The 26799-nt window shown below is 37.4% G+C and overlaps 1 protein-coding gene across 9 annotated transcripts in view; it reads left to right on the forward strand.

The window, feature by feature from the left end:
- Nucleotides 1-26799, forward strand: part of LRRC7 (leucine rich repeat containing 7) — a 495471-nt gene that overhangs the window by 366991 nt on the left and 101681 nt on the right. For all 9 annotated transcript variants that reach the window (XR_013384059.1, XM_077904997.1, XM_077904996.1 and 6 more), the window contains 4 exons: nt 695-839; nt 6032-6104; nt 23869-23998; nt 25008-25123. Coding sequence is in view for 8 of the 9 variants with exons in the window: in XM_077904997.1 (XP_077761123.1) it covers nt 695-839; nt 6032-6104; nt 23869-23998; nt 25008-25123 (464 nt within the window). In the remaining variant the exon portion in view is untranslated. The remainder of the gene's footprint in view (nt 1-694; nt 840-6031; nt 6105-23868; nt 23999-25007; nt 25124-26799) is intronic.

Here is a 26799-nt window from a genome sequence, read left to right on the forward strand (position 1 = left end):
TACAATTTAGTGGCTTTTAGAATATTCACATGGTTAAATAACCATCACCACAATCTAATTTTAGAACATTTCCATTATCCCCAGAAGAAACCTTGAAGCCAGTCCCAATCACTCCCATGTCCCCTTCTCCCCAAACCTCCAGCAACTCTAATCCACTCTCTGTCTCTATAGAGATGCTTATTCTGGACGTTTCATATAAATAGAATCATGCAGCAGGTGGATTTTTTGTTACTGGCATCTTTCACAGCATATGTTTTGAAGGCTCATCCATTTTGTAGCATATATTTGCATTTATTGCAAAATAATATTACAACATGAGGATATACCACATTTTGTTTATCTATTCATCAAATGAAAGGCATTTGGATTGTTCGATTTTTTGACTACTGTGGATACTACTGCTTTGAACATTTACGATTTTGTGTGGGCTTATATTGCATTCTTGAGTATATGCCTAGGGATTGCTGGGTCCTACAGAAACTCCAACATTTTCTAACTGTTTTTCAAAGTGGCCGCACAATTTTAAATTCCTGCTAGCAGTGTACGAGGATTGCGATTTCTCTACATTCCTGCCAATGCTTGTTATTATTGTAGCTGCTTTTAAAATAAGTTTTACAGTGTTGTGCTTTTTATAACTTTCAAATGTCTTGTGAAAGTTTCTCAACTAACCCTGAGTTTATGCAATGTTATCAAGTCTATAGGGAAGTTAAAGATGTTGGTATACCTGGATATGTCAAAAAACAGAATAGAAACGGTTGACATGGAAATTTCTGGATGTGAAGCCCTTGAGGACCTCTTACTGTCATCCAATATGTTGCAACAGTTGCCTGACTCTATAGGTGAGAATATTCATGAATGTTTATATGAAATATATCATTGTCTTTTTTGGCTTAGTCCTAGTTGGTCAGTAGTTATAGGGAATATGCTGTTAGCCTGACTGATACTAATAAATTACCAAGTTCATTATGCAAGATGTAAAAATAGTAGTTTACCAATATCTTAAAATGAAATGGTAACACTAGTTAACAAATTCAAGAAGGCTCTCCTGTTAAAATGATCGTACCAAATTGATTTTTTTAATTCAGATATTTTAAGTTGTAAAGTATTATTATAAAAAGTATATTTTTTATATTTAGAATGATTTTATAACTATGCATATCTCCTTTTATCACCATAGAATTAGAGTAGCTTCTATCCACAGGGTCCTGCCATCTCCTATTTTCAATACTATTATAACACTGCTATAATCTAGAAATGACAAAGAAGTATAATAAATATAAAATCTCTTTGTGGTTCTATTATTAAAAACAGATATATTGTCTTTTATATGCTGTTAAGATTCATGACAGCAGAGAATTGGTCTTAATATGCGTCAAGCACCCAATCCATTTTGTTATAGATCTTTATATAGTAGTTTTAACACAGCAGGCTAGGTTTTCTTTCTATCTGGATTTGATAATTTTTTTTTATTTATATAATCACATACTTTATAACAGTATTTTCCAGCTCATTCCATTAGAAGAGTTATCTGAGAGCATTATTGAACACTTACACATTTCCAGACTCTTTCTCTGAAAATTCTGATTCAGTAAGTTTGTGATAGGTCCTCTGATTTGTTTTTATTAAACATCTTAGATGAAACTTGTAGTAACATAAGTTTAGAAAACACTGTTTTATGTTGTAGAAGGTGAGGAAGTCTAATGGTTAAAAAGAGCAACCTTGGTTTAAGATGACAGAGATGACCATCTGGTCAAGATAACCACTCAAGATACATGCCTCGTACTCCCACTCGATCGCCAAGCTGTATCTCTTCAAAGATGTAAAGAGAATAGAAAAATTACTTATATTTGAAGAATATAATTTTGTTCCTTACTGCCTCCTCAGTACCATGAACTATCCCTAGTTTATAATGAGGGTTTCTTAAATATTCAGCAAATAAGATAATTTAGCCATGCTTAAGAAGAATGATCATCTACCTCAACCTGAGCTAGAATGGGAATATAGAGATGACCCTAGGCCTGAAGGGCTCCAGACCACAAAGAGCAGTGGCAGCTGTAAGTTCCATTTCTGCAGTGAAAAAAAAAAAAAAGGTGCTATAAGCATAACAGATGAGTCCAAATGCACAGGATATTGAGGCAACAACCCCTTTTCTGTGAAGAGAGCCTGAACAATCTACAACCACTATATGGACCTAGTGTTGGAAAGAACAGATAACAGATTCACTGCTGAAAACCCTGACAAGTCACAGCTAGTTCGGACTGGATCTGCACTATCCACATGGGCTGAGAGCTTCATGTCGCCTAAGGTGAACCCTGGTTCTGAACTCCAGACACCTGGGATCGGGGTTAGGGAGCCAGAAAACTGCCAGACAGGGAGGGATGAGCATAGGTAAGGAGAAAACATTCACCCTCACGAATGAGCATGCAAACAAAAATCCTAAAGGAAAACTAATGTTTTAACAACAAAAAACCCAAATGGGATAATTTACCAAGTCCTCAAGCAATGTAAAAAATGATTTTTAAGTATGTGTAGATCCTCGAATAGACAAAAGTTAGAATAACATTCATAAAAATAAGAACTTATAAAACAAAAACTGACTAAGAATAGGGGGTTATGAAAAAAAAAACAATTAGAAATCCTGGAAATGAAAATGGTACATAGTGAAATAAAAGATGATATAATTATTTGTTTAAAATATCTTCCTTCAAGAAAGCAGCCTAGGAAATCAGCCTTCTCGCGGTGCGGGGCAGACAGAATGGAGGGTGACAGAAAAGGTCAGACTGGGTGGTTGGCTAGGAGCAGCAGGCAGGATCGGTAGGTGGGCCTATGTATTGAACACTTTCATTAAGAATCTGAATGGCTCTCAAATGAGGCCGGTAACTCTGTTGTAACAGCTTACTCCTCAGGCTGTCTCTTTGGACCCTATTGACCTTTCAGAGAAAATTACATTTGTGCATCTGCAGAGTTGCCTGACTCCCTGATTATAGGGAGGCTAACTTTCCTCCAAAATGGCTAACTTTCCTCCAAAAATTCCTTTCTTGGGTCAAGAGAAGTGTCTGGATAGGAGACAGAGCTGTGTTCTAAGGCCCTAAAAGAATTGATTGCTTCTGACTGGATGGGGAATTGCCTCTTGTCTTCTTTATTTGGACATCATCGGGCTACCAACATTTAGGAGAACAGTAAAGATAAGAAATTTCATAGTGTCAATTAATAATGGAAAATAGCAACTAAAATTAAAATCTTTCCTTCCTTCCCCTCAACGTTAGTTCCTCTGCAGCTGTGAAGTATTTGAATGGGGTGATGCACTCAACAAAACCCGTATGCTGAGTCTCTTTCCTTGTCTGGTTCCAGGGAAAATGAAAGGGGCTCTTTTACTCTTCTAGATAGAGCTTTCATTATTATTTTTTTTTTTTTACTTTCCAAAATGATTTATCTTATTCACAGGTTTAGTAGTGAGTCACCTGAGTTCAAATTCTGGCTTTTCCATCTTGCTAGCTTTGTGACCTTAGACCAGCTACGTAATCTCTCTGTGCTCAATTTCTTCATCTATGAAGTAGGGCAGTCAGACCACCTGCCTCCTGGATTGTTTTCAGCAATAAATGAATTCATACATACAAAATTGCTTGGAACAGTACCTGGCACATCGTAAGTGCTCATGTTAGCTATCATTGTCATCTTAAATTTGATGAGCACACAGCTATTTGGCTTCAAAATTCCATTGCCTACACGTAAATGCCATGTAAACATAAGCTATTTTTTATAACAAATCATAGTAACGTTTCATACATTGCTGCTTATTACACATTTATATATAAGTAGCTGAAATCACAGTAAGAAGCCTCCTTTTTCTTTCCCTTCAGTACTTCTACGTTGGCAGAGTCGGGTAAAGAGGTAGGGAATTAGGGAAGGGCACAAAGAGCGGGAAGGAACAGGGTTCAATACCTTCGATTCCTGTAGGGTAGAAGAGGAAAGTCTAAGCAGACATGGTACAGAAATGCAGTAAAGGAATGATCTGCTGGGAGAAGTCATGAGCAGTGAAGGTGAGGGTGAGGTCCTCTTTCTGCTCCAAGGACATCCGTGTGGCTACAGAAGCTCCAGAATGTGTCCAAAGAGCATCCCCTTGGATAGAATACGTGAGTGACAAAGTAGCCGCACCCCAATTGAGCAAGGTTCCCTTAAATCCACAGACATGGAGCTAAGCAAAGAGACCTAGCTGGCTTCCACCTTTAAAGCTGCAGAAGCTTCCATGGGGGGTCAGAGCCACTCCTGCGTCCTTCAAAAAATTGTTGCATCAACCTTTCGGTTTTAGTCCCTAGCGTGCCTCAAGACTTGTCACCACTACTTTCAGACTCTGGCACTGTGATTGTCTTAAAGGCCATCTGTCACCCAGCCCCAAACTCCTCAGGACCCAGTCGGGCTGGTGAGACCGTCAGCCCTCCCCTAGCTCCACTGTGGGCAGGTGCAGCTGCTTGGTAAGGGCCACCAAGGCGTAAAGGTTGGCTGTAATCCATCACCCCCTGTGTTCTTTTCACAACCGATGAACATGCTCTTTTGTGTTTCCAAGGCTGGTATTTCTCACATACACAGCAGAGAAGCTGAAGCAATGCAGTCACCCTTTAAACATGAACACGGCAGTGGGTGAGCACCCTTGGGGGATGAAGGACCCCGGGAGAGTCGCCTCTTTCCCCGGTGCCCTCTTTCGGCCCCGTATCCTGGGGCTCAGGCTGGCGTGTTAAGCTCTGCTGTTGTGTAGACATTTCCTCAAGCAGCTGCCTTCCACTAGCACCCTTCTCTCCGGGGGAGCGGAGACTCTGGGTGCTTCTACAGAGCATGTAGCGGAGCATGCTGGAATTCAAAGTACAATAATCACGTTTTAGCTCACATCTCGTTCTGACTTACTTTGTGCCTTTAAGGAATCCTGAGAACACTGGAGGTGGGTGGGCGTGATCTGCAGCAGTGCTTCCCAGGGCAGGCTCACGAATCGCTGGCTGTACAGGGCGCCCTGCATGCTCACGTTCGCTCCACAGTCACCTTGGGGGTCACACTGCTGCACGGATACAGGAAAAGCTCCTGGAAAAACTTCGTTACAGAAGTATGTTTAGTGTGGTTTCATGTGGCATTTCCCAAACACATTTGACCACGAAACCTACTATATCCAGCAAAGCAACTTTTCTCTTTCTCTCTGTTGGATTAAAGAAAGAAAAAACCTGAAAATTCTTAAAAAATAACAAGTTTTCTGTAAAACAAGTAGCCTACAGCGTATATGCATATTTCCAACATAAAACAAAAAATTAACCAAGCTTTGCCCTTGGACGTTGGCTGTTTAGGCCACACAGCTACTGCCCTGGGGCTCCATGAAGGAAGCCGTTCTTCAGTTACTCTGTGCCCATCACTCATTAAAACCCCGGGAATGGAGCAGTCGGTAAGGGTATGGAAGGCATAAATCTGACGGTGAAATATAAATAGTTGAAACCAATTCTTGGCCACTTCTACTCAGTATATTAACATTGCAAGTTTTTAGTGCTTTTTGCTGATCCAAGTCAGGGATTTATGGTAACGAAAAGAGTATGAGGTCATATGTTGAAATTTTCCAAGTCCGTAATTATAACCACTGCATTGCGCAACACCTCAGTCCCCATTTGTTGATTATTAGGTACACTTCAGATTTGTTTTTAATTTGTATCACAACAGGAATGTTAGTGATCAGTGCTTAGGAGTTAATTAAATATTAAATCACAGCTGGCTTAAAAGTGTTCATCTGGTCCCTTTGCAGCGTAATAGATAAGGGAAATGCGGTAGCGTTGCTGTCAGCCCTGTGTTGGTCTGTCTGCATTGACGTACCTGAGTTCCCACTGATGCCAGTGAAGGTCTTGCAGCTGGACTACATAGAAATATATTTGTAGTTTGTATTAGCAGAGTAGAGCCAAGTGGCATGACAAATAGTCGCCACAAGTGATTCTTTTTCTTTCATATTGTACGTCCGGTCAGAGATCTGTTCCTAGGTATTAATCAGCCTTCTTCTCTCTCTTAGGACTGTTGAAAAAACTAACTACTCTCAAAGTAGATGACAATCAACTTACAATTCTACCCAACACGATCGGAAAGTAAGTGACACAATTTCATACCAGTCGGCCCCGCTAAGCCACACAAAAGGATATGTTCAATTTTTTTTCAAAACATTTTCTATCTTAATTTAGGTTTATATCTGAACATTGCACTGACACCTAACTATACAATATGAGAAAGAACTATGACTCATTGGTGAGCAAAGGGATTACCTGGATATTTAATTATGTTATTGCCTGTAATTTCCCAGATACTATTAATTTGGTGGTTTTGACCGAGGAGCAGCTCAAAATTCACTTGAATATGTCTTATGAAGTCAAATCAGTTTGTATAAAGCTCTGTAGTTTGTATATGTTACCATTACACTGTAAGTGATTTCTACATTTTGTTAGTAATTGTTTATAGTAATAATACTATATAATAGTACTGTGAGTGTTATTTATAATAATATAATAGCTATTGCTAACTGATATTCATAGAAGTTTAATGTATTTCTAGAAGCTGAAGAGATAGGCATCTGTTTAGTTTGCATTTTTTAAAATGGCAGATGTAAATTCTGTTGTATCAATGCTAACATTAAACATGAAATACTAATGGGTGATGGGTATTAAGGAGGGCACTTGTGATGAGCACTGGGTGTTATTTGTAAGTGATGAATCACTAAATTCTACTCCCGAAACCAGTATTACATTATATGTTAACTGACTAGAAGTCAAATAAAAATTTGAAAGAAAAGAAAAAAAAATGAAAAAGGGAAAAGAAATAAATATGAAATACTAAACATGAATCAAATGAAAATGCAGCAGATCTTGTTAGATTGAATTTTTTTATACTTTGTAGTAAATTTTATTGAGTTTCTTTCAACTTTTATTACAAATTTTGTGTGGTTATTTTTGAAAAAACTTATTAGGTTTTTATTTTAATTCCAGTATAGTAAACCTACAGTGTTATATTAGTTTCAGGTGTACAATATAGTGATTCAACAATTCCATACATCACTCAGTGCTGGTCACACAAGTGCACCCTTCAATCCCCGTCACCTATCTCACCCATCCACCCCCCAGCTACGTCCCCTCTGGTAACTAGCAGTTTGTTCTCTATAGTTAAGAGTCTGTTTCTTGGTTTCTCTCTCTCTCTCTTTTTGGTTTCCTTAGCTTGGTGTTTGTTTGTTTGTTTGTTTGTTTCTTAAATTCTAACTTGAGTAGAAAGCATATGCTATTTCTCTTTTTCTGACTTATCTTGCTTAGCATTATACTATTAGCTTGCACTTTTGAAAGCTTCAGGATGAAAGGCCATCATTGCCTTTTAAGGATGCAATATATTACATTTATTTGAGAACAATCTCTTCCTAATTTTATGTTGACACTAACATTTGGTTCATGGTTCTTTAAGAAATATATATTTTTATCAATGTTTCATTGAAATGCTTTTGTTTATGACTTGTGTCAAGGGAGAAATCAATATGCTCTCTTCATTCTAAAATTATGTAAGGCCATTCTATAGGAATCCTGCCCCACATGTCAGTGTGAAAAATTACATAAATCCATAATTTAACAGATCTGGGTATGTTTGGGGGATGGGGAAGGCTTGGCCATTTTTCAAAGTGAGATTCAATATGTATAATTGACATATAATAAAATATTCATATTTAAAGTTTACAATTTGATAAGTTTTGACGTAGATACAAAGCCATGAAATAATCACCATGATCAAGATGGTGGACATAATCTTTAATCCCAAAGGTTTCTCATACCCTTTTCTCTCTCCCTCCCTTGCTCCAAATTGGCAAGTAACCACTGATATGGAAAAATCTCGCTTCCAAAGAGCAGAACAATTTGGCTAAATTCAAATTCCAATATTCAAATTTTGGAAAGTAGTAAACATCTCAATTTTTTAAAAAATATTAACTATTTTTAGTATTTTAATGCCCATACCATTGCAGTATGTTTCTCCCTACATTTACTCCCATTTTCTCCAATAGAGAGGGAAATTAACTTTCTTTTGGGGTACATAAAACTAATCATCTTTATCAGTCTGATGCTTTTAAAAACTTCTTCCTATCTAATTATAGTCTTAGGTACTAATTTTCTTCTTTAGGTCAATATTCAAGTAAACTAAATTCAACTCCATTTATCTCTACCAAGGCCATGATTGGTATTTTGACCCTTATGTTCACACCTCTTATATAAAGTCATATAAACTAATTGCCCTACATCTGTGAAGACAAATTAAAGAAGTTTGATAAACTAAAAATGCACAAAGAAAAGTTGCTTTTTTAGCATGTAATGAATTTGGGTGCTAGGTCATTTACATAGTCTTCGTTTTAATTTTTAAAAATTAATAAAATTACTTGTCTTTGAAAGTATGAAAAAGATTCATCAAAGATAAATGGGCCTATTCAATTCAAAAGTTGATTACTGGTTTCTAAGGATAGAGGTTAAGAATCTAGTCATAAAAGATCATTTTTTCAGATATTTTTAAATGCCATTATCTTCCTTTGATTATTGTTTCAGGGAAAATAGAAGGGAAGTATTAGAAGAATGAACTAAAACATACACAAAAAAATAGTGAAAAAGCAAACAAACAGAAGCCAGTGGGAAGCATTTGGGAAATCTCTATTCCTTCTTCTCAATTTTGCTGTGAACTTAAGGCAGCTCTAAAAAAAATTGTCTTTAAGAAAAAGAATGACTGACAAACTGGTTATTTAAACTTGGGTTTTGGGAAGACATTTCATCAAAAAATGAACAAAGTGAGCTTGTCACTTCCAGGAAAACAACTGACAGTATTTGTCACTGCCAGTAAAATTTGAGCTATCAAGCAAAAATTGGAATTTTGGAAAATTCCTATCTGCCACTGTGAGCTTGACAGCTTTCCAAAACTTACAGGCTTTTCTGGTGTTATAGTGTGATATAAATTAATGTAATTTGTTCATATTATATTATGAAATGTGTCAGCATCTGGAAAATCCATATAACTCAGTGAAGTAGTATTTCCAAATGACCAATGCATGAGTTACAAGGTCAGGTACGAGTAAGAGACCCATTCAAAATACAAAATAGACCAGTTGATTGTGATGTATTGACATGAAGAATAAGAAATTCATTGATATCCTTTCATATTTTACATTGCAGTTATCCCCTCAAAAACTACCACTTGTTGAGTTTTGGTTTAGTATCAAAGAATAATCACAATTATTCAAAAGAACTATTGGAATATTCCTCTTTTCTTCAACTACATATCTGTGGGGGGCTGGATTGTGTTACATATAATTCAGTCAAAACACTATGTCACAGCAGATTGAACACATAAGCAGATATGAAAATCCAGTGCCATCTATTAAGCCAAACATTGAAGAGATTTACAAAAATAAAAACAGTGTTATCTTTTACACTAAATGTTTTTGTTTGGGAAAAATATAGTTACTTTGAATAAAAATGTGTTATTTAACATTTTATAGGTTTACTATTATTAACAGGTAATAATTATGTTTAAAACTCTTGTTTTAATCTATAATATAGTAGATATTGATAAATATAAAAAATATAAACACACATTCTTTAGAGTTACCAATGATTTTTAAGAGTGTAAAGGGGTCCTAAGATCAAGTTTGAAGATATCTGTTCTATATCCCATCATGTTTTGTATAGTAAAAGTACGAGAGCCATTATCTAACTTATGTTCTCACTGTAAGGTAGCACCTGCATACAAATGTTTTGAATTTGCATATGTGGCAAAAAACAAACTATCTAAAATTTTATAGTATACCTTAATAAGCAATCTGTATGAAGTAAGAATAACAACAATAACGATAATAACAATAGGTTGGTTTTTCTTAGGAAATTCAGAATTGATAGATCAGAAGTTTAGTGCAAGGCTAAAGGTGAAATTTGATTATGATCTTATTTAATGGCATTCCATGTCACATCAAAAAGTGTTTTATAAACAGTAGAATAGTCTGCATTTTATTATGAAATAGTCTACCTAAAACTCTGGACACCAAAATCCTGGAAATGTTAAGACTAGCTGTAGTGATACTCCCATTCTAGTCTTAGAATGTTTTAATATGTTAGAATTGTCTCTGGTCATTTTTAATAGTCCAAATATTAAAAATTGCTAGAAGAATTAATTTTTGAACATTTTTCACAGTTGAAATGGATTCCCTAGGTTTTGTGCAAAATGACTTGTAAAATTGATCATTTTTGTTGTCGAATTTTAGTTTGTACCTAGGAGTTGCAGCCACCCTAAGAACTGAATGTACAATGAAAAATAACATTTTTTTTTTTTGCTCACATTGTGCCAAATACCACGTTTGGTGCTTTACACACATTGTTATTTAGTTAAAGCCCCCATTAACAGTATTCTATGTGTATTATGATCTCCCCTTTCCCATCAGCAGTTACAGAGACAGAGGCTGAGAGAAGTCAACAGATTTCAAAGCTAAGCTGTTAGTTGACCTCTGATGCCTCTTAATATATATGATAGTTGAGTCACATGTTTTATAATATTTGGTACTTAATGGATCCCACTGCTCTAGAGACAAAGGATCATCTATAGGAAGAGAAACTGCATACTTCTCCTTCTTAGCTTCGTAACCTTGGTCAAAAGCAATAAAAACTCAAATATCTGAATGGAAATCTTAGGAAGTCCTTCCCTCATAGAGTATGGTCAAACAGAAAGACTGTTGGACTGGGAATCAGAAAATCTAAGCAAAGCTGGTAAGCCCCTTCTTCTCACTGAGCCTCAAATTCCTGAGGGATAATGCAACGAGCACTGGCTTTGGAGTTGAACAACATGGGTATGAATGAACCCTGGCTATGCCACTTACTGTGCGAACTTGGACAAGTTATTTAACCCCTCTGTTCGCTTAATTTCCTCATTTAAAGTCTCTGCCTACACCTAAAACCCTCTAGTTTTTGGATCCAGTGTTTAGCCTCTATGATGTCAATACCCTAGATAGTCGACTCCAGCAGTCTACTTACTAAACTGTTATAACAAGAAAATAAGTGAACTTTATTCTAGGTACCTTAAAGCTAAAAAAACATTTTCCCTCTGTTTTCTAATCATGAAAGGATACGTAAGAGATTAGAAATGTACACCGCTCTAGGGAGGAGGTTGTGAATAGAATAAATAGAATAAACAGGGAGACTTGCTTTTATCATATACTCTCTGCAGTTTTTGAATTTTCTATCATGTAATGTTATATTAGTCAAAAAATTAAAGACAAGACACAGACACACACACCCTTCACTGAATAAAGTCCAAATTCTTTAACACAAATATTCAGGCTTTTCTATAGTCTCATCTAAACTGGCGGTAAACAGTAAGTTTGGGGTCAGCATGTGATGGGCTGATCAGCAGCATCAGCTTCAACTGGGAACTTGTTAGAAATGCACATTCTGAGACAATCCCAGCTCTACTGAATGAGAAACTGTGGGCATTGGGCCTGGAATCCGTGTAAACAAGCCCTCCAGGGGACTCTGATGCCTGCTAAAATTTGAGAACAACTATCTAGATCCAGCTTTCAGTTATCAGCTAACTATCTTCTCAAACCCTCCTCTATTGTGCCTGCACAAGAATTACCAGAAATGTTGGTTTAAAATGAAGCTGCCTTAGGGAGGAAGTTTACCGTAGTGGGTGGCTGCTCTGGCTCTGGAGCCAGACCTTCCGGGTTCAGAACCTGGCTCTTTAATTTGCTGTTGGGTAACAACAGAGCCTTCAATCCTTCCTCATACAATGGAAATTATAATTATGATCCTATCTCATAAGAATGTTGTGGATTACATAAGGATTAAATGTATTAATAAATAGACAGTGCTACACATTCAATGAATGTTTTCAAAAAATAGTTTGATAAAGTAAAAAATTATTGACTTAGTTAACTTGCATTTTGGGGATTTGGATTCAAGAGATTTGTTTACTGTTTTTACAACTTAATTTCTCTTCTGCTCACCCAGACCACCGCAGCTTCCTTAAATTAAAGTTCTTGTACACCTATAAACTAGGCCAGCATTTTCTGAATTAGAATTCTCAAAACAGTTATAACTTGGGATTTTAACAGGTATGACACATAAGTTTCATGGACAGTAAGTTTTGGGAACTCTGCGTACAAGTCAGGGAACACTCTAAGTTGCAATATTTTTCCATTTCTTATATCAGTTTCTTGTCTATCTTTTGTATCATTATATGACTTTTCCATTATTTTGCCATGTCTTACCAACTAGAATTTAAGCTCCATAAAGTCTGGGATCATGTCTTGAGTATATTTAATCTCTTGCATTTTGTGTACCCAAGCAGTATGGCAGAGGGGAATGTTTGCAAGCCTTGGAACTAGACCGATTCAATCCTGGCTTCTCCCCTCATTAACTAATGGACCTCTACTCATTAACATGTCACTTCACATCTCAAAATTGCAGTTTTCTTATCTGAGAAATGGAAATAATAATTCATCTTAGAGGTTATCTACCACCTAGTGGTAGATAGCCTTCAATAAGTTACAATAGTCATTAATAGTGATAATTAAAAAGACATTTAGTCATTGTTATTTATGTTCACTTGTATGAGGATTAGTGATATAACATGAATAAATATCCAGTGTTTAAAAAGAAAAAATGTTTTATACTGATTTGCAAATATATTAATACCCTGAGTCTGCTCAGGCTGCCATAATTAGATTTTCACAGACCAATGGCATAAACAACATAAATTTATGTATCACAGTTCTAGGGGCTGAGAAGTCCAAGATCAAGGTGGTGACAAGATAGACTTCATTCTGAGGTCTCCTCTTTTGGCTTCTAAGCAGCTACCATCTTTCAGTGTGCTCACACAACCTTTTCTTTGTGTATACAAAAAGAAAGAGAGACAGAGAAGGAGAAGGAGACTAGTTTTCTAGTGTCTCTTCTTACAAGGGCACTGATCCCATAATGAGGACCCCATCCTCAATGACTTCATCTAACCCAAATCACCTCCCAAAGGCCCATATCCAAGTAGTATCACACTGGAGGTTAAGGCTTTAACATATGAATTGGGAGGTGGAACACGAACATTTAGTCCACGACGTACATATTTTATTTTATTTTATTATTTATTTTATTTTATTTATTTATTTTTTAAGATTTTATTTACTCATGAGAGACACAGAAGGCAGAGACACAGGCAGAGGGAGAAGCAGGTTCCTCGCAGGGAGCCCAATGCAGGACTCTATCCCGGGGCCCCGGGGTCACGCCCTGAGCCAAAGGCAGCAGCTCAACCCCTGAGCCACCCAGGAATCCCATATTTTAAACTTATAAAAGATACTCTCAAAAAAAGCACTGTTTGAAACTGTTTCTATGCTTTTTGGCAGAGTCCTCAAGGACAAGCCTTTAGAATCATAGTATTTGGTTGTAAAGTCTAAAGACCTAGAGAGAAAAATTTAAAATACAGAAGAAAAAGATTATAATGTATTTCCCAAAGTGATAGAGTTATCCTTATAGAAAAAGTAAAGTTTTTGAGAAAAGTACAGAGAAATGATCAAATGGAACTTCACTAATTGTATAAGATTTCAGTTCAGGTCCAAAATCAGCAATAATTTCCATTGAAAAGCCATTGTCCTCCTTCCTATTTTCTCCTTCACTCCCTGCCACTGTATTTTAGGATTGTGACCATTTGTGGGTTGTGGCCAAATTATAAATGCAACATAAATTAAATGTTCCTATATTTTGGTTGGTTAAGAAATCTTTCAGTATCCTAACTGGGAACATAGAGAATCTTTTGCAATGAGCAAAACTATATTCTACTCATAGATTGTAGAAATGTTCAAGTAAAATACTTCTAAATAGAATGTTACATTTGAGTAGTACTTTTCTCCTATAATAATAATAAAAAAAATTACAGATCTTCTTTTCAACCAACCTAATTAACTTTCTAAAGTAGCCAAAGGAAGGGAAAGATCAGTGATTACTTTGGAAGAATGGGAAAATTCGGTCAAATGAAAAGTATATTGTCTTGACAATGATGATAGCTTCAAAACTAGTCAACATAGATGTTTCACGGGTAAAACCTCTAAATGATTGAGTATTCCCAACAAATGCTTTTTCCATCACAATTTGACTGAATTCACCTTAAGGAATTAAGGTTCACCTTAACCAATTAAAAAAATGGGTGAGTTTCATTTAGTAAACACTACAGAAAAGAATTAGTTTCAATTTTGGTAATTTCTTGCATTGTTTAGAAGCAACGCAAGCAACTTACCTATTGATGAGAAAATTCAGGGTAGAGTCTAAAACTGGATTCCTGGCCTACGTTAAATGATTTTATAATCTCTGAAAATAAGGATAATGACAAAAGTTACTTAGCATTCACCATGTGCCCGTTCTAAGTGTTTTGCCTGTATTTAGTCCTTGTAACACATATTTAACTACTGCTTTCACCCTCGTGTGCCCAGTGATGAACCTAAGGTACAGAGTAATTAAGTAACTTGATGAAGATATTACCGCTAGTAATTGAGTGTAGACTCCAATCCCAGCTGCTGGCTGCAGTTTGGTCTCAATGCCTGGGATATCCTGATGCTTTCAGGCAGAAGCTATTTAAGCTATTTTGCCTTTTCCAAACAAATTTTAGATTTCTCCCTTTAGTTATTACAGACATACCTCATTTTATTGTACTTCATAGACACTGAGTTTTTTACAAATGAGGGTTTGTGGTATCCTTGCACTGAGCAACATTGTCAGTGCCATTTTTCCAACAGCATTTGCTCACTTCGTGTCTCTGTGTCTCATTTTGGTAATTCTCTCAATAATTCAGACTTTTTCAGTATTATTATATTTGTTATGGCGATCTCTGATCAGTGATCTTTGATGTTACCACTGTAATTGCCTAGGGGCACCATGAACTGCACCCATGCAAGGCAGCAGACTTAACTGTAAACGTCATTTGTGTTCTCACTGGTCTACCAACCAGCTGTTCCCCCGTCTTCCTCCCTCTCCTTGGCCTTCTCTATTTGCAACAATATTGAAATTGGGCCAGTTACTAACCCTACAGCAGCCTCTAAGTGTTCAAGGGAAAGAAAGAGTTGCACGTCTCTTGCTTTAAATCAAAAGCCAGAAATGCGTTAGCATAGCAAGGAAGGCATGTGTCAAAATCCAAGGTGGGCCAAAAGCTAAGCCTCTTGTTCCAAACAGCCAAGTTATGAATGCAAAGAAAAAGTTCTTCAAGGAAATTAGAACTGATACTCCAGTGAACACACCAATGATTTAAAAAAAAAAAAAAAAAGTTTTACAGCTGTTATGGAGGAAGTTTTCATGATCAGGATAAAAGATCAAACCAGCCCCAACATTGCCTGCCCCAACGATGCCTGATACACAGCAAAAATCTTTTTAAGTCTATGAAGGCTGAGAGAGGGGAGGAAGCTGCAGGAGAAAAGTCTGAAGCCAAAAAAAAAAAAAAAAATCTGAAGCCAACAGAGAGGTTGGCTCATGTGGTTTAAGGAAAGAAGCCATGTTGGTTACATAAAAGTGCAAGGTGAAGCGGCAAGTACTGATGTAGAGACTGTAACAAGTTTCCAGAAGATCTAGCTAAGAGAATTCACACTAAACAACAGATTTTCAATGTGGGTGAAATACCTTCTATTGGAAGAAGATGCCATCTAGGACTAGAGAGGAGTAATTAACGTGTGGTTTCAAAGGACTGTCTTAGTTTCTTCTTAGGGGCTAATGTAGCTGGTGATTTGATTTGATTCGATTTAAAGATTTACTTATTTATTTGAGAGAGAGAGAGTGTGTGTGTATGGGAGGAGAGGGGCAGAGGGAGAAGGAGAAGCAGATGCTCCGCTGAGGACAGAGCCTGACCGGACACAGGGCTCAATCTCAGGACCCTGAGATCAGAACCTGAGCTGAAATCAAGTCAGAAGCTTACTGGACTGAGGCACCCTCAGCTGGTGGTTTTAGGTTGAAGCCAATGCCCGTTTACCATTCCCAAAGCTTGAAGGCCCTTAAGAATTTCACTAAATCTCCTCTGCCTGTGCTCTCTAAATGGAACAACAAAACCTGGATGAGAGTGCGGCGATTTACAAAATGATTTACTGAATATTTTCAGCCCATTCTTGAGATCTACTGCTTAGAAATATGCCTTTCAAAATAGTTCTGCTCACTGATGATGCACCCAGTCACCCCCAAGCTCTGATAGAAATGTACGACGAGATCCATGTTGTTTTCATAGCTGCTAACACAACATCCATTCTTCAGTCCGTGGATCCAAGAGTCATTTTCACTTTCAAGTCTTACTATTTAGGAAATACAATTTGGAAGGCTGTAGCTGCCATAGATAGTGATGCCTCTGATGGATCTGGGCAAAGTCAAGGGAAAGCCTCCTACAAAGGAGTCATCATTCTAGATGTCATTAAGAACATTTGTAATTCATGGGAAGAAGTCAACATATTAAGATAAACAGGGGTTTGGAAGAAGTTAATTCCAACCCTCATGGATGACTTTGAGGGGTCAAGACTTCCCTGGAAGAAGTAACTGCAGATGTGGTGGGAACAGCGAGAGAACTAGAATTAGAAGTGGAGACTGAAGACATGAGTGAGTTGCTGCAACCTCATGATCAGACGTTAATGGACGAGGAATTGCCTCTTATAGATGAGCCAAGTGAGTGGTTTCTTGAGCCGGAATCTACTCCTGGTGAAGACGCTGTGAAGATCGCTGAAATGACAACAAAGGATATTACATAAACGTACTCGCTAAAGCAGCAGCAGGGTTTGAGAGGATCAACTCCAATTTTGAAAGAAATCCTGCTGTATATCAAATGCTAGCAAACAGCATCACATGTCACAGAAAAATGACTCGTGAAAGAGTCAATGGACATCGCAAAATGCATTGTTGTCTTATTTTAAGAAATTTTACAAAAACCTTCAGAAAACCACCACCCATCAGTCAACTGTCGTCAACATCAAGGCAAGACCCTTCACCAGCAAAAGGATTATGATTCACTGAAAGCTCAGATGGTGGTTAGCATTTTATAGCAAAAAAAAAAAAAAAAAAATTAAGGTATGTCCATTTTTTTAGATTTTTAGACATAAACTATAGTGTAAACATAACTTTCACATGCTCCAAAATATTATTAGGAAAACCAAAGTATTCATTCAATTTACTTTATTGTGACATTCACTTTATTTGCGGTCTGAATGCCTTGATGCTTGAATATTTTCATTTGTACGCCTTACAACACCAAACCCACCCTATCTCCAAGTTATGCCTGTGTATCCTTTTCTACTAAATCTTTGCGAATATATTTAAATTAAATTCTACACATCCTCTTAAATTTGTCTAGCTCTGATGCCTTACTAATGAACTGCAGGTAGTTTTACATTTTGTCTACTAGAAGGTTTGGTTTATATGAAACAACTCATTTTAAAATGGGACTATCATGGGGTAACTCTTACATAGTTCAGAAACATTATTCAAGATTTATTTATTTATTTATTTATTTATTTATTTATTTATTTTATTTATTTTTTTATTTTTTATTTATTTATTTTCTCCACCTTGGGACAGGTCATTTTAGTGCACTAAAACACTAGTTTCTTGAACTCAAGTGTTGTACTAGTCACCTTTTAAAACATATATTGCTCTTTAGCCATTTGTAGTTCAGTTAACGTTACAGGAAAGACTTGACACACTTTGTTCCAAATTTTAAGAGGCGATTTTCAAGAACTTTATTTGGGTATGTTGTCAGACCAGGACTTTCAGAGTTGATGGAAGAGTCTTGTGGGAAAGCTTATTTTAATAAATTATTACACATGCAGAAAAACTGATCACACTGACTGGATCTGTCCACACATGGAAAATAAACTGGATTTTCAGGAAAAGAAAAAAAAGCGCCGTATATCTAGCAGGAGCTTAGCATACATTTAATCCTCTTTGAAACTCTCCATATTAATCATTATCAACCAATTTTATAGATGAGAAAACAGGGATTAATAGCAGACAAAAGTCACTCAGCTATTAAGTGGCCCCACTAAAATTAGAACCCAAGCCTGTCTGAATTATTTTCTGCGGAATTACATTATTCCTACTGAGTTAAAACCAAACGAAGAAAGTAAAGCCCAAAGCCATTTATTTTTATGTTTGTTAGCATCTACACTAATGGAAGATTTGATAGTATCTAATGATTTCTAAGAGTCATGAATGACGCTAAAGTGAAATCATAGATAACCCATGTGTTAGAGTCACAGTCTTTCCTCCTGATTAGCTAGGTAATTGAGGGTTAATGACACAGTAATATCTTCCCAGCCGAAATTAATTTATTAAGACCAAACCAGAGAAAAATGTAGAGCGTATTTTTAGAAAATTAAGTCAATACTGTTATTGTTGCTTAATTTCAAACATCACTACCTCCAGTAGCATGCTTCAGCGGTAGTCCTGCTGTGGAACTAAGGCAAACCTTTACGGAGCACACCCCTTCCGATATTCAAATAGATTTTAGCTTTTATGAGCATGTCTATTCTGTGTGTGTGTGTGTGTGTGTGTGTGTGTGTGTGTGTGCTGGAATGTTACTCTTGAAATATTTGCAAGAGCTTTATTTAAAGCCTTCCTGCTAACTCAGCGTGTGGTCCTAGGACGTCACCTATGAACGTATTACAAATGCAGGCTCTAGACCCACCCCAACCCCCAACCGCTGAATCTGAATCTGCATTTTAGTAAGTTCTGGTGATTCATAGGCACTATGAGGTTTGGAAAGCACTGCTTTCACATACTTTACACCTTCTTTGTAGTTTGTTTTTCCTTTTAATGTGTACAATTATAGACTACAGAGAGCAATTCAAAAAAGTGGGGCAACTTCAGGTCTTTTTTTTTCCAGAAAAGTATAATGAATATATTTTTATTAAGATACAACTGATACAACATCATATTAGTTTCAGGGGCACACCATAATGATTCAACATTTGTTTATACTATGAAATGATCGCCACGATAGTCTAGCTAACATTTATCACCATCCATAGTTACAAAAAATGTTTTTTTTTTCTCATGATGAGAGCTTTTAAGATCTTTTTAACAACCTTAACACACGCAATATGGTATTTTTACATGTAGTCACTGCCATACTGCACGTTATATCCACATGGCTTATTTATTTTATGACTGGCTTTATTTACTTATTGTATAACTAGAAGTTTGTACCTCTCGACCACATTCATCTATTTCTCCTGTGCCCTACCCCCGCTCCTAGCAATCACCAATCTGTTCTCTGTATCTATGAGCTCAAATTCGTTGTTTTAGCTTTTCCACATATGAGATCATACAGTATTTGTCTTTCGCTGGTGACCGATTTCACTTATTTTGATTATCTTTTGAAAGCCAGTGATAATCTGAGCAAATGTGATATAACTTTTCATAGAGGATCCTGTATTAAAATACCTTAAGTTATTTCTAACAAGATAGCCATCAACAAAGTCAGCTGGAATGTTATGAGTTTAAATCTTTTGAATTTCAGAGATTATTGAAGAGTGTGTGTTTTGCATCTAATAGCTTTCTCTACAACCCAGAGATGCAAAATTCTTCCAGACTATAAATTATTAATTCAGGATCCCTGGGTGGCGCAGCAGTTTGGCGCCTGCCTTTGGCCCAGGGTGCGATCCAGGAGACCCTGGATCGAATCCCACATCGGGCTCCTGCTTCTCCCTCTGCCTGTGTCTCTGCCTCTCTCTCTCTCTCTGTGACTATCATAAATAAATTTTAAAAAAATTCAGTACAGCCCAGAGTGCCATCAAAACGTTATCTTTTCAATGCAGGAAGTTCTCACCTTGCACAGTAGGGGAGGACTCTGAAAACAACCGTGCAAGCCAAGACCATGCAACAGTCTTAATAACCAGTGAAGGAAAACTCTAATAGTTCTCCCTGAAGGTCTTTAAAACCTTCTTTAAAACAGTAAATACTATTATGGTTGGTTATAAGTGTACAGGGAAATAGAAAAATAGTAAAATTAATATTCCTCTAGTTCACCATCTTTGAAAACAATGGGGACATCAAGAATTAAAGTGGGGTCTTTTGTAAACAAGTTATCCAGATCGGTTTGAACAGCACTCGCCTTCTTTTCACCACGTAAATTACAATTCGGAGTGAACGTCTTTTCTATGTGTTGGTGAATTGCCTTTTTCAGGTGGAATCGGCTTCCAAACTTCTGTCCTTTGCGCTTTCGATGACCTGAAATATCTCTGAGAGTCCTGGGAAGTGTATTACCAGCGTCACTTCCTCTAGGACATCGTCATCCTTTTTGTTACAACCACTTGCCTCATTTATGTCAATGGGCTTGCCCCTTAGCTCCCCTGGCAGCGAAGGTACAGCCAGTCCCTTGAATAGGGGCAGGCAAATCCCCACCGTCCTTGTGTCTTCTAGAACTCCAGTTATGTCTCCTCACGCCCTGCAAAGTTGTCTGCACAGTGTGGTCAGGATTTCTGCTGTAATGCACGCATGCTGCTTGCCGTGACTTCCTGCCAGGACGCTTACATATTTTCGTTTGTGTGCTTCAGGACATATTTCCTCCAAAACTCAGCTCAGAAGCTGTATGATCTCCAGTTGTAGCATTGACAGCCTATTCAGAGCCCGTGTAGGATAGGCTTTCAGAGTTGAAATAACTCCTTGGTCCGTTGGCAGGGGTAATGAAGTTGCTCTCGGTGAGAAAAAGCGAGTTTTCACTTAAATCACCAAGAGCACTACGGAGCCCAAGAGCATTCTCCAACAGTGATAGTGCCATACATATTACAGTACTGAACCCGTAGCATCTCCCTACCGATTGACAGGGACGTAAAGCACGGCATGATGTGCCATTTGTGGTGGGAACCGAATGACAGGTGTCTAGGGACGATCGCCGGCAGACTTTACGGCAGTGATGTGGCCGGTCACTGACCATGATGCGCATCTGCTATTTACATTATGACTTGCGGGCCCGAGAGGAAAGAGAAGAGTTGGCGTTTCATGCGGCTACTCACAGGTAATATACTGAGGTCCGAGCCTTGTTGATGGGGGAATAACGTTATTTAGTGAAACCACGATGACTGAAATTTATTCTTATCACAACTACGCAGAGTAAGGGCTGCTTGACTGTGACTCACGACTAACCTTAAGACAGGTTTTTATTTAAAAAATGGTTTTATAAAAGAAAGGAAAAATGAGACACCTTCATTATATTTTGAACTGTTTAAGTCTTTGACTTCTACTTCTGAAACTTCTATTTTTAATGGTCTCTGGTGTTTTTATGACCGACCACTGGCCGAGCACATAACCCTAAACCATCGACAGACGGCTTATTCAGTTCTACCAAATTTATTCAGTACATTATATATGTAAGACACTGAGCCAGACTTTTTTTTTTTTTTTTAGGAAGCAAACTGTTGGGGGTTTTGCACATGCATTGATCCCTGACCCCCGCATGTGCATGCACACATACACCCATGCACACCTGACACCCAGTGACATAACCACCCTGGTGTATGGGGCCTCAAAGGATTTAGAAGTGGATTTATCAGGGTTCACTAATACCCTGATAAAAAAAAAGAGAAATAAAAAGAAAATATTTCCAGAGCATGTATTCTATGGTGGATACTTTGCTAAATTCTTTACTTAACAGTATCTCATAAGATACTCAGAGCAACTGCACGAGGCAGGAATTATTAGCATCCTCTTGGCAAATGTGAAGAAACCAAGGCTCAGAGATAGCGTTACACGCCTTGTCTAAAAAGAAGGGAAAAAGTTCACTTAAGCAGCATTTGCTCACGAGTTATTCCGAGCTGAAAGTTGTGTTTCACCAACCCGCTGAAGCCGTCAAGGACCACGAACCACGGTCAGACTCAACCTACCACGTTATTCTTTCCTGACCCGTGGTTAATGGGACCTGATTTGTTTAACTGTACACAAACCTATGACCTCATTCCACGCTCTTTGTAATGCAAGTGTTTAACCTTTAATGAGCATCTTGCAGGGTTTCCACTCCCCTGGGCCCCGGCTCCCCAGCGCTACCGGGTGACTCTCCCCCGCCCATGCCCCTGGCTGGCAGGTAGGCCGAATCAGCCTTGGGGGCTGAGCACGGCTGTCGCTCCATGGTTCGGTGCCCGGGACAGCACATCTAGTAAGTGGCAGGGCTGGGCACACACACACACACACACACCCCCGGCCTCGCCCCCACGTGCGTCATGTCTAGGCTTACTCATTGACTGGATGCTGGCAGGGAATCGCACTCGAGCCAGCCGGCTCCACGACGTGAAGAAGGAAGCTGGTTCTACGACTCTGGCTCCAACTAAGCCTAATTCACTCTCCCTTTACAACAGTGGGACCCTCACACGTGGGGGCCCCCTCGGGTTACAGTGATGACGATAATGACGGTGACAGTGTGATCATCTGAGCAACAGCACCGAGGACAACTGAACCACAGAGAGCGCCTCCTCAGGGACAGGCCGTCTCCCTTGCCCAGCTGCGGGGAACCACACACTGGAGTGTCCTGTTCCCTGGCGCTAAGGGGACGGGCACTTAGGCAGTTCCTGTCGTGTAGTCCGGGCTTGAGACTGGCTGTGCAGGGCAGCGGGCCCGGTGACCAACAGGCAGCCAGCCGGGGCGCTGTGTCCCCTGCTCATCCCGCAAGGACACCAGCCCGGCGCTGCCAGATTCTCCTCCTTCAAGAGGCACCCACAGCCTGGCTCATTATTAGAGTTTACCACTTTTTGAAATACTCCCTGGGCGGCTCGGTCCATTAGGCGTCCGACTCCTGGTTCGAGCTCAGGTCATAATCTCAGGTAGTGAACTCGAGTCCCCTGTCGGGCTCCATGCTTAGCAGAGTCTGCTTGAGATCCTCTCCCTCTGCCCTTCCTCACCTCTCTCCCTCTCTCTTTCTCTCTCTCAAACGAATAAATAAATCTCTAAAAATAAAGTGCTCTGTAAACCAACGCCAATGCGTGTGCAGGCTGAAATGAGCCCTGTGCGTAGCCTCTGCTGCAGGTGCACCGGCTGAGAGGCAAGGAAGCACCGTGGAGGCATGCGGTGAGCGTTTTGGGCCCCAGCTTTCCGCTCTGTGTGGCCTCCGGCAGGTTATTTAGCCTCTGTAGGCCTCAATTTCCTTATCTGTGAAATGGGTTTTAAAATAATAACTATCTTAGAGAGTTATTATAAGGTAAAGAGTATTTTTGTCTTTAAAATGCTTAGTAAAATACCTAAAATTTAAGTACTGATTTGTTGTTCATGTTTTGCCCCTTTATCCTCCCTTTTGTGGACCTGCCCTCTACACGCTTCCACCATGCCAGTTAGATGCCTCCACTCCACGGATGTGCATCACGAATATCAGGCTATAAATGACACTTTAGTTGCATAAAAAACAAACAAACAGGACCCCTGGGGGGCTCAGTGGTTGAGCGTCTGCCTTCGGCTCAGGGCGTGACCCCGGGGTCCTGGGATCGAGTCCTGCATCAGGCTCCCCACAAGGAGCCTGCTTCTCCCTCTGCCTGTGTCTCTGCCTCTCTCTCTCTCTGTGTGTCTCTCGTGAATAAACAAATAAAATCTTTAAAAACAATAACAAAACTTTCTGTCATTTTCCATGGCTCGCTTAAATGACAGGTGAATTTAGAAAGGTAAAAAAATAAGCCACATTTATATCACTAAACTGAACCACTCATTAAATGGTATTGAACCACTTGGGTGAACTGATAAATTAATTTATATGATACTATTGTCATCACCAGATGAATAACATTTTTTGTTCAATGAACTTGAATATGTGGCTTTTTAAAAGCACTTTAACCATGTTACCTTTTGATATGTCTAACTAATGTGTTTAACTTTTCAGTTTATCTTTATTAGAAGAATTTGACTGTAGCTGTAATGAACTGGAGTCTCTGCCTTCTACTATTGGCTACCTTCATAGTCTTCGAACATTAGCAGTCGATGAGAATTTCCTTCCAGAATTACCCAGAGAAGTGAGGAATAAACTTGTTTCTGTTAATTAACTTTTAATGAATATGTTTTGAGATTAAGTCTTAACAGGTGCAATGGCAACATATATCCATGAGTTGAGCTATCAAAGTGTATAGGAATTATCTACATATGAATGTGTTAATTATTCATTTTAAATAAATAGTAAGTTCTTACATTTGACCCAGAAAATCCATTTGGCTAAAACATTACTTGCAAAGCAAAGTAATAAAATATTATAAGTTAATCAATGATAAGGAATACAATTTTAAATAATTTAATTTAAATATTTTGGTTTTAAGAATAATAATGAATAACATCCTGGGATAATTACATTTCCATTTCTGAAGTGGAAGATTTTTAATGTAAATGACTTTTTTTTAAATATCATGTGGCATAATAATATTATTTTTATTTTAGAAGTCACCAAGAGGTTCTGTTAGTTTTTATTTCTAAGTGGGATTTTTATTTATTAATGTCAAGAAAAAAGTGTGAAGTATATTTTCAATTTAATGTTTTCTACTAAACACTTCCATAGTGAAGGAACAATAATCAATATGTCATTATTTTAGAGCCAAAAGCTATGAATAAACATGACAAATATCATTGTAACATGAAATAAAACTAACTTTGCCATGGAAATGTCAATGATATTTTATCTTCTGTGTATGTATGATCTACTAGAAACATAGATATATTAATACTCACTTGGATGGACAAAAACAATTGTTCTTTATGAAAACAGTGAAGCTAATGAGCATTCTAATAATAAAATTATAAAAAAAAACTCTTCCTAATATGCAAAAGAACATGAGATATATATTGCCTTAATATCTAAGGAATATTTAATATATACATATATTTTAAAGAGATATTTTTTAAAAATAAAGCAATAGACATACTAAAAGAGTCCTAAAAGTGATAAGGAAATCTGTAAATTATTTTAATATTTAAAATCAATTTAAAAATAGTTTACAGTGTATTTCTTTACTTACTTTCTTTTGTTACCCACAGATTGGAAGCTGTAAGAATGTAACAGTTATGTCTCTACGTTCCAATAAACTGGAATTTCTTCCTGAAGAGATTGGACAGATGCAGAAACTAAGAGTCTTAAATTTGAGTGACAACAGGTATTTCTGCAACATTCCACAATCACCTATTAGTTATTTACTGAAAGCAAATTATTATTTCTTGTTAAGGATTTTAGAGGCATTTTCTGTGTCTTATAAAGTATAGAGAATGCAGATCCATGTTTTATTGAGAAAATGGCAGAAGCTAAATTACTTATAAACTGATATTTCTAAATTTTATTTGATTAAATTCAGATCATCTATGATATTGTATGTTTAAATTATATAAAAATTATACACCCAAATTTATATGCCAAAACCTTCCTATGTGCAAAAGGCATAATATTATGAATTCCTGGAAAAATTATAATAAAAAGCTACAAAATGTATTAATTAAAATCATGTATAGAAGTATGTATGTATCTATGCATATATATATATATATATATATATATATATATATACACACACATATGTTTTCATGTACACATTTATGTCTCTAGTAAATTAACTGGGTAATGGGTGTATTGTCAATACCACCAGAATGCCAGTAAGAATATTGCCAATTAGTTAATACTCAAAAGTTGTAAAGTTCATACATTATAGTGAGGACAACCAAAAAAGAAAGAAAAGTCCCCTTTCTTGTGACAAAGGTATTATAATGGTGGATAGGCAAAAAGAAAAAGCGAAACTGAATTCATCCGTGTTTCCACCACAATTGTCCTCAAATAGAAAAGTATAAAAATAAATACCGACTAAAGATAGACAAAGTGATCATAGAATAGAATGTATGAACTCTATTTTTAATAAGTTTCAGTCAGACAAATGACAGAACAAGAAACTAAGAGACTGCAACAAAACTGTCAAAGATGACTTTTATGGAACCATAAAGAATGTTCAGATGAGTAACTGTCAAGATACGTATACTAGTTCTCATTTTTTTGTTTAAGATAAATCATAATAATAATAATGTGATTTTCAAAAATTAGTCACTTAGTAATTCAATAAGATTCCCATGTAAGAGAGTAAGACATTTTATTAAACAGTTTGGGATTTCATTTTCAAAATCAAGATGACGAGGAAGCTTCGTAGCTTGGTACAACAAATACAACAAACCAATCTCATCTTCTGTCTCGACTGGGTTACCAGACAGGAAAATGAGGGAAATGCATTGAATGTTGTGCCTGACTTACAGCAAAACACTTTTCAAAATGTTCTAAGTATATTCTTATGAATAAGATTAGGAAATATGGTCATGGAGATATCATAGGAGGATGGATTCTCTCGTAAATCCCATTACAGTCCCCGATGGAATTGAGCTCCACTACCGTTAACTTAGAGGGGGGTTTTCATAATGCATTAGAGCAGGCTCTTAAATTCTTAGTAAACTCAACTTTTGTTCATTAATAATCTTCATTATGATAGAGAAAATATGCTATCAAATATTTAAAATGACCCATTATTAGAAGTATTACAAATGAATTTATTTTTGACTATTTTATGGAAGTATAATTAACATATAGTGTTACATTAGTGTCAGAAATACAATATAAGGATTCAGCAATTCCATACATTACTCGGTGCTCACCACCATAAGTGTACCCTTCATCCCCTCTATTGCACCCATCCCCTCACCCACCTCTCATCTGGAAGCCACAAGTTTGTTCTCTGTATTTAATGATCGTTTTTTGTTTGTTTGTTTTTCCCCCCTTGGCCTGTTTTGTTTCTTAAATTCC

Source organism: Canis aureus, chromosome 8, assembly GCF_053574225.1.
Source record: "Canis aureus isolate CA01 chromosome 8, VMU_Caureus_v.1.0, whole genome shotgun sequence".
NCBI classification, from domain to species: domain Eukaryota; kingdom Metazoa; phylum Chordata; class Mammalia; order Carnivora; family Canidae; genus Canis; species Canis aureus.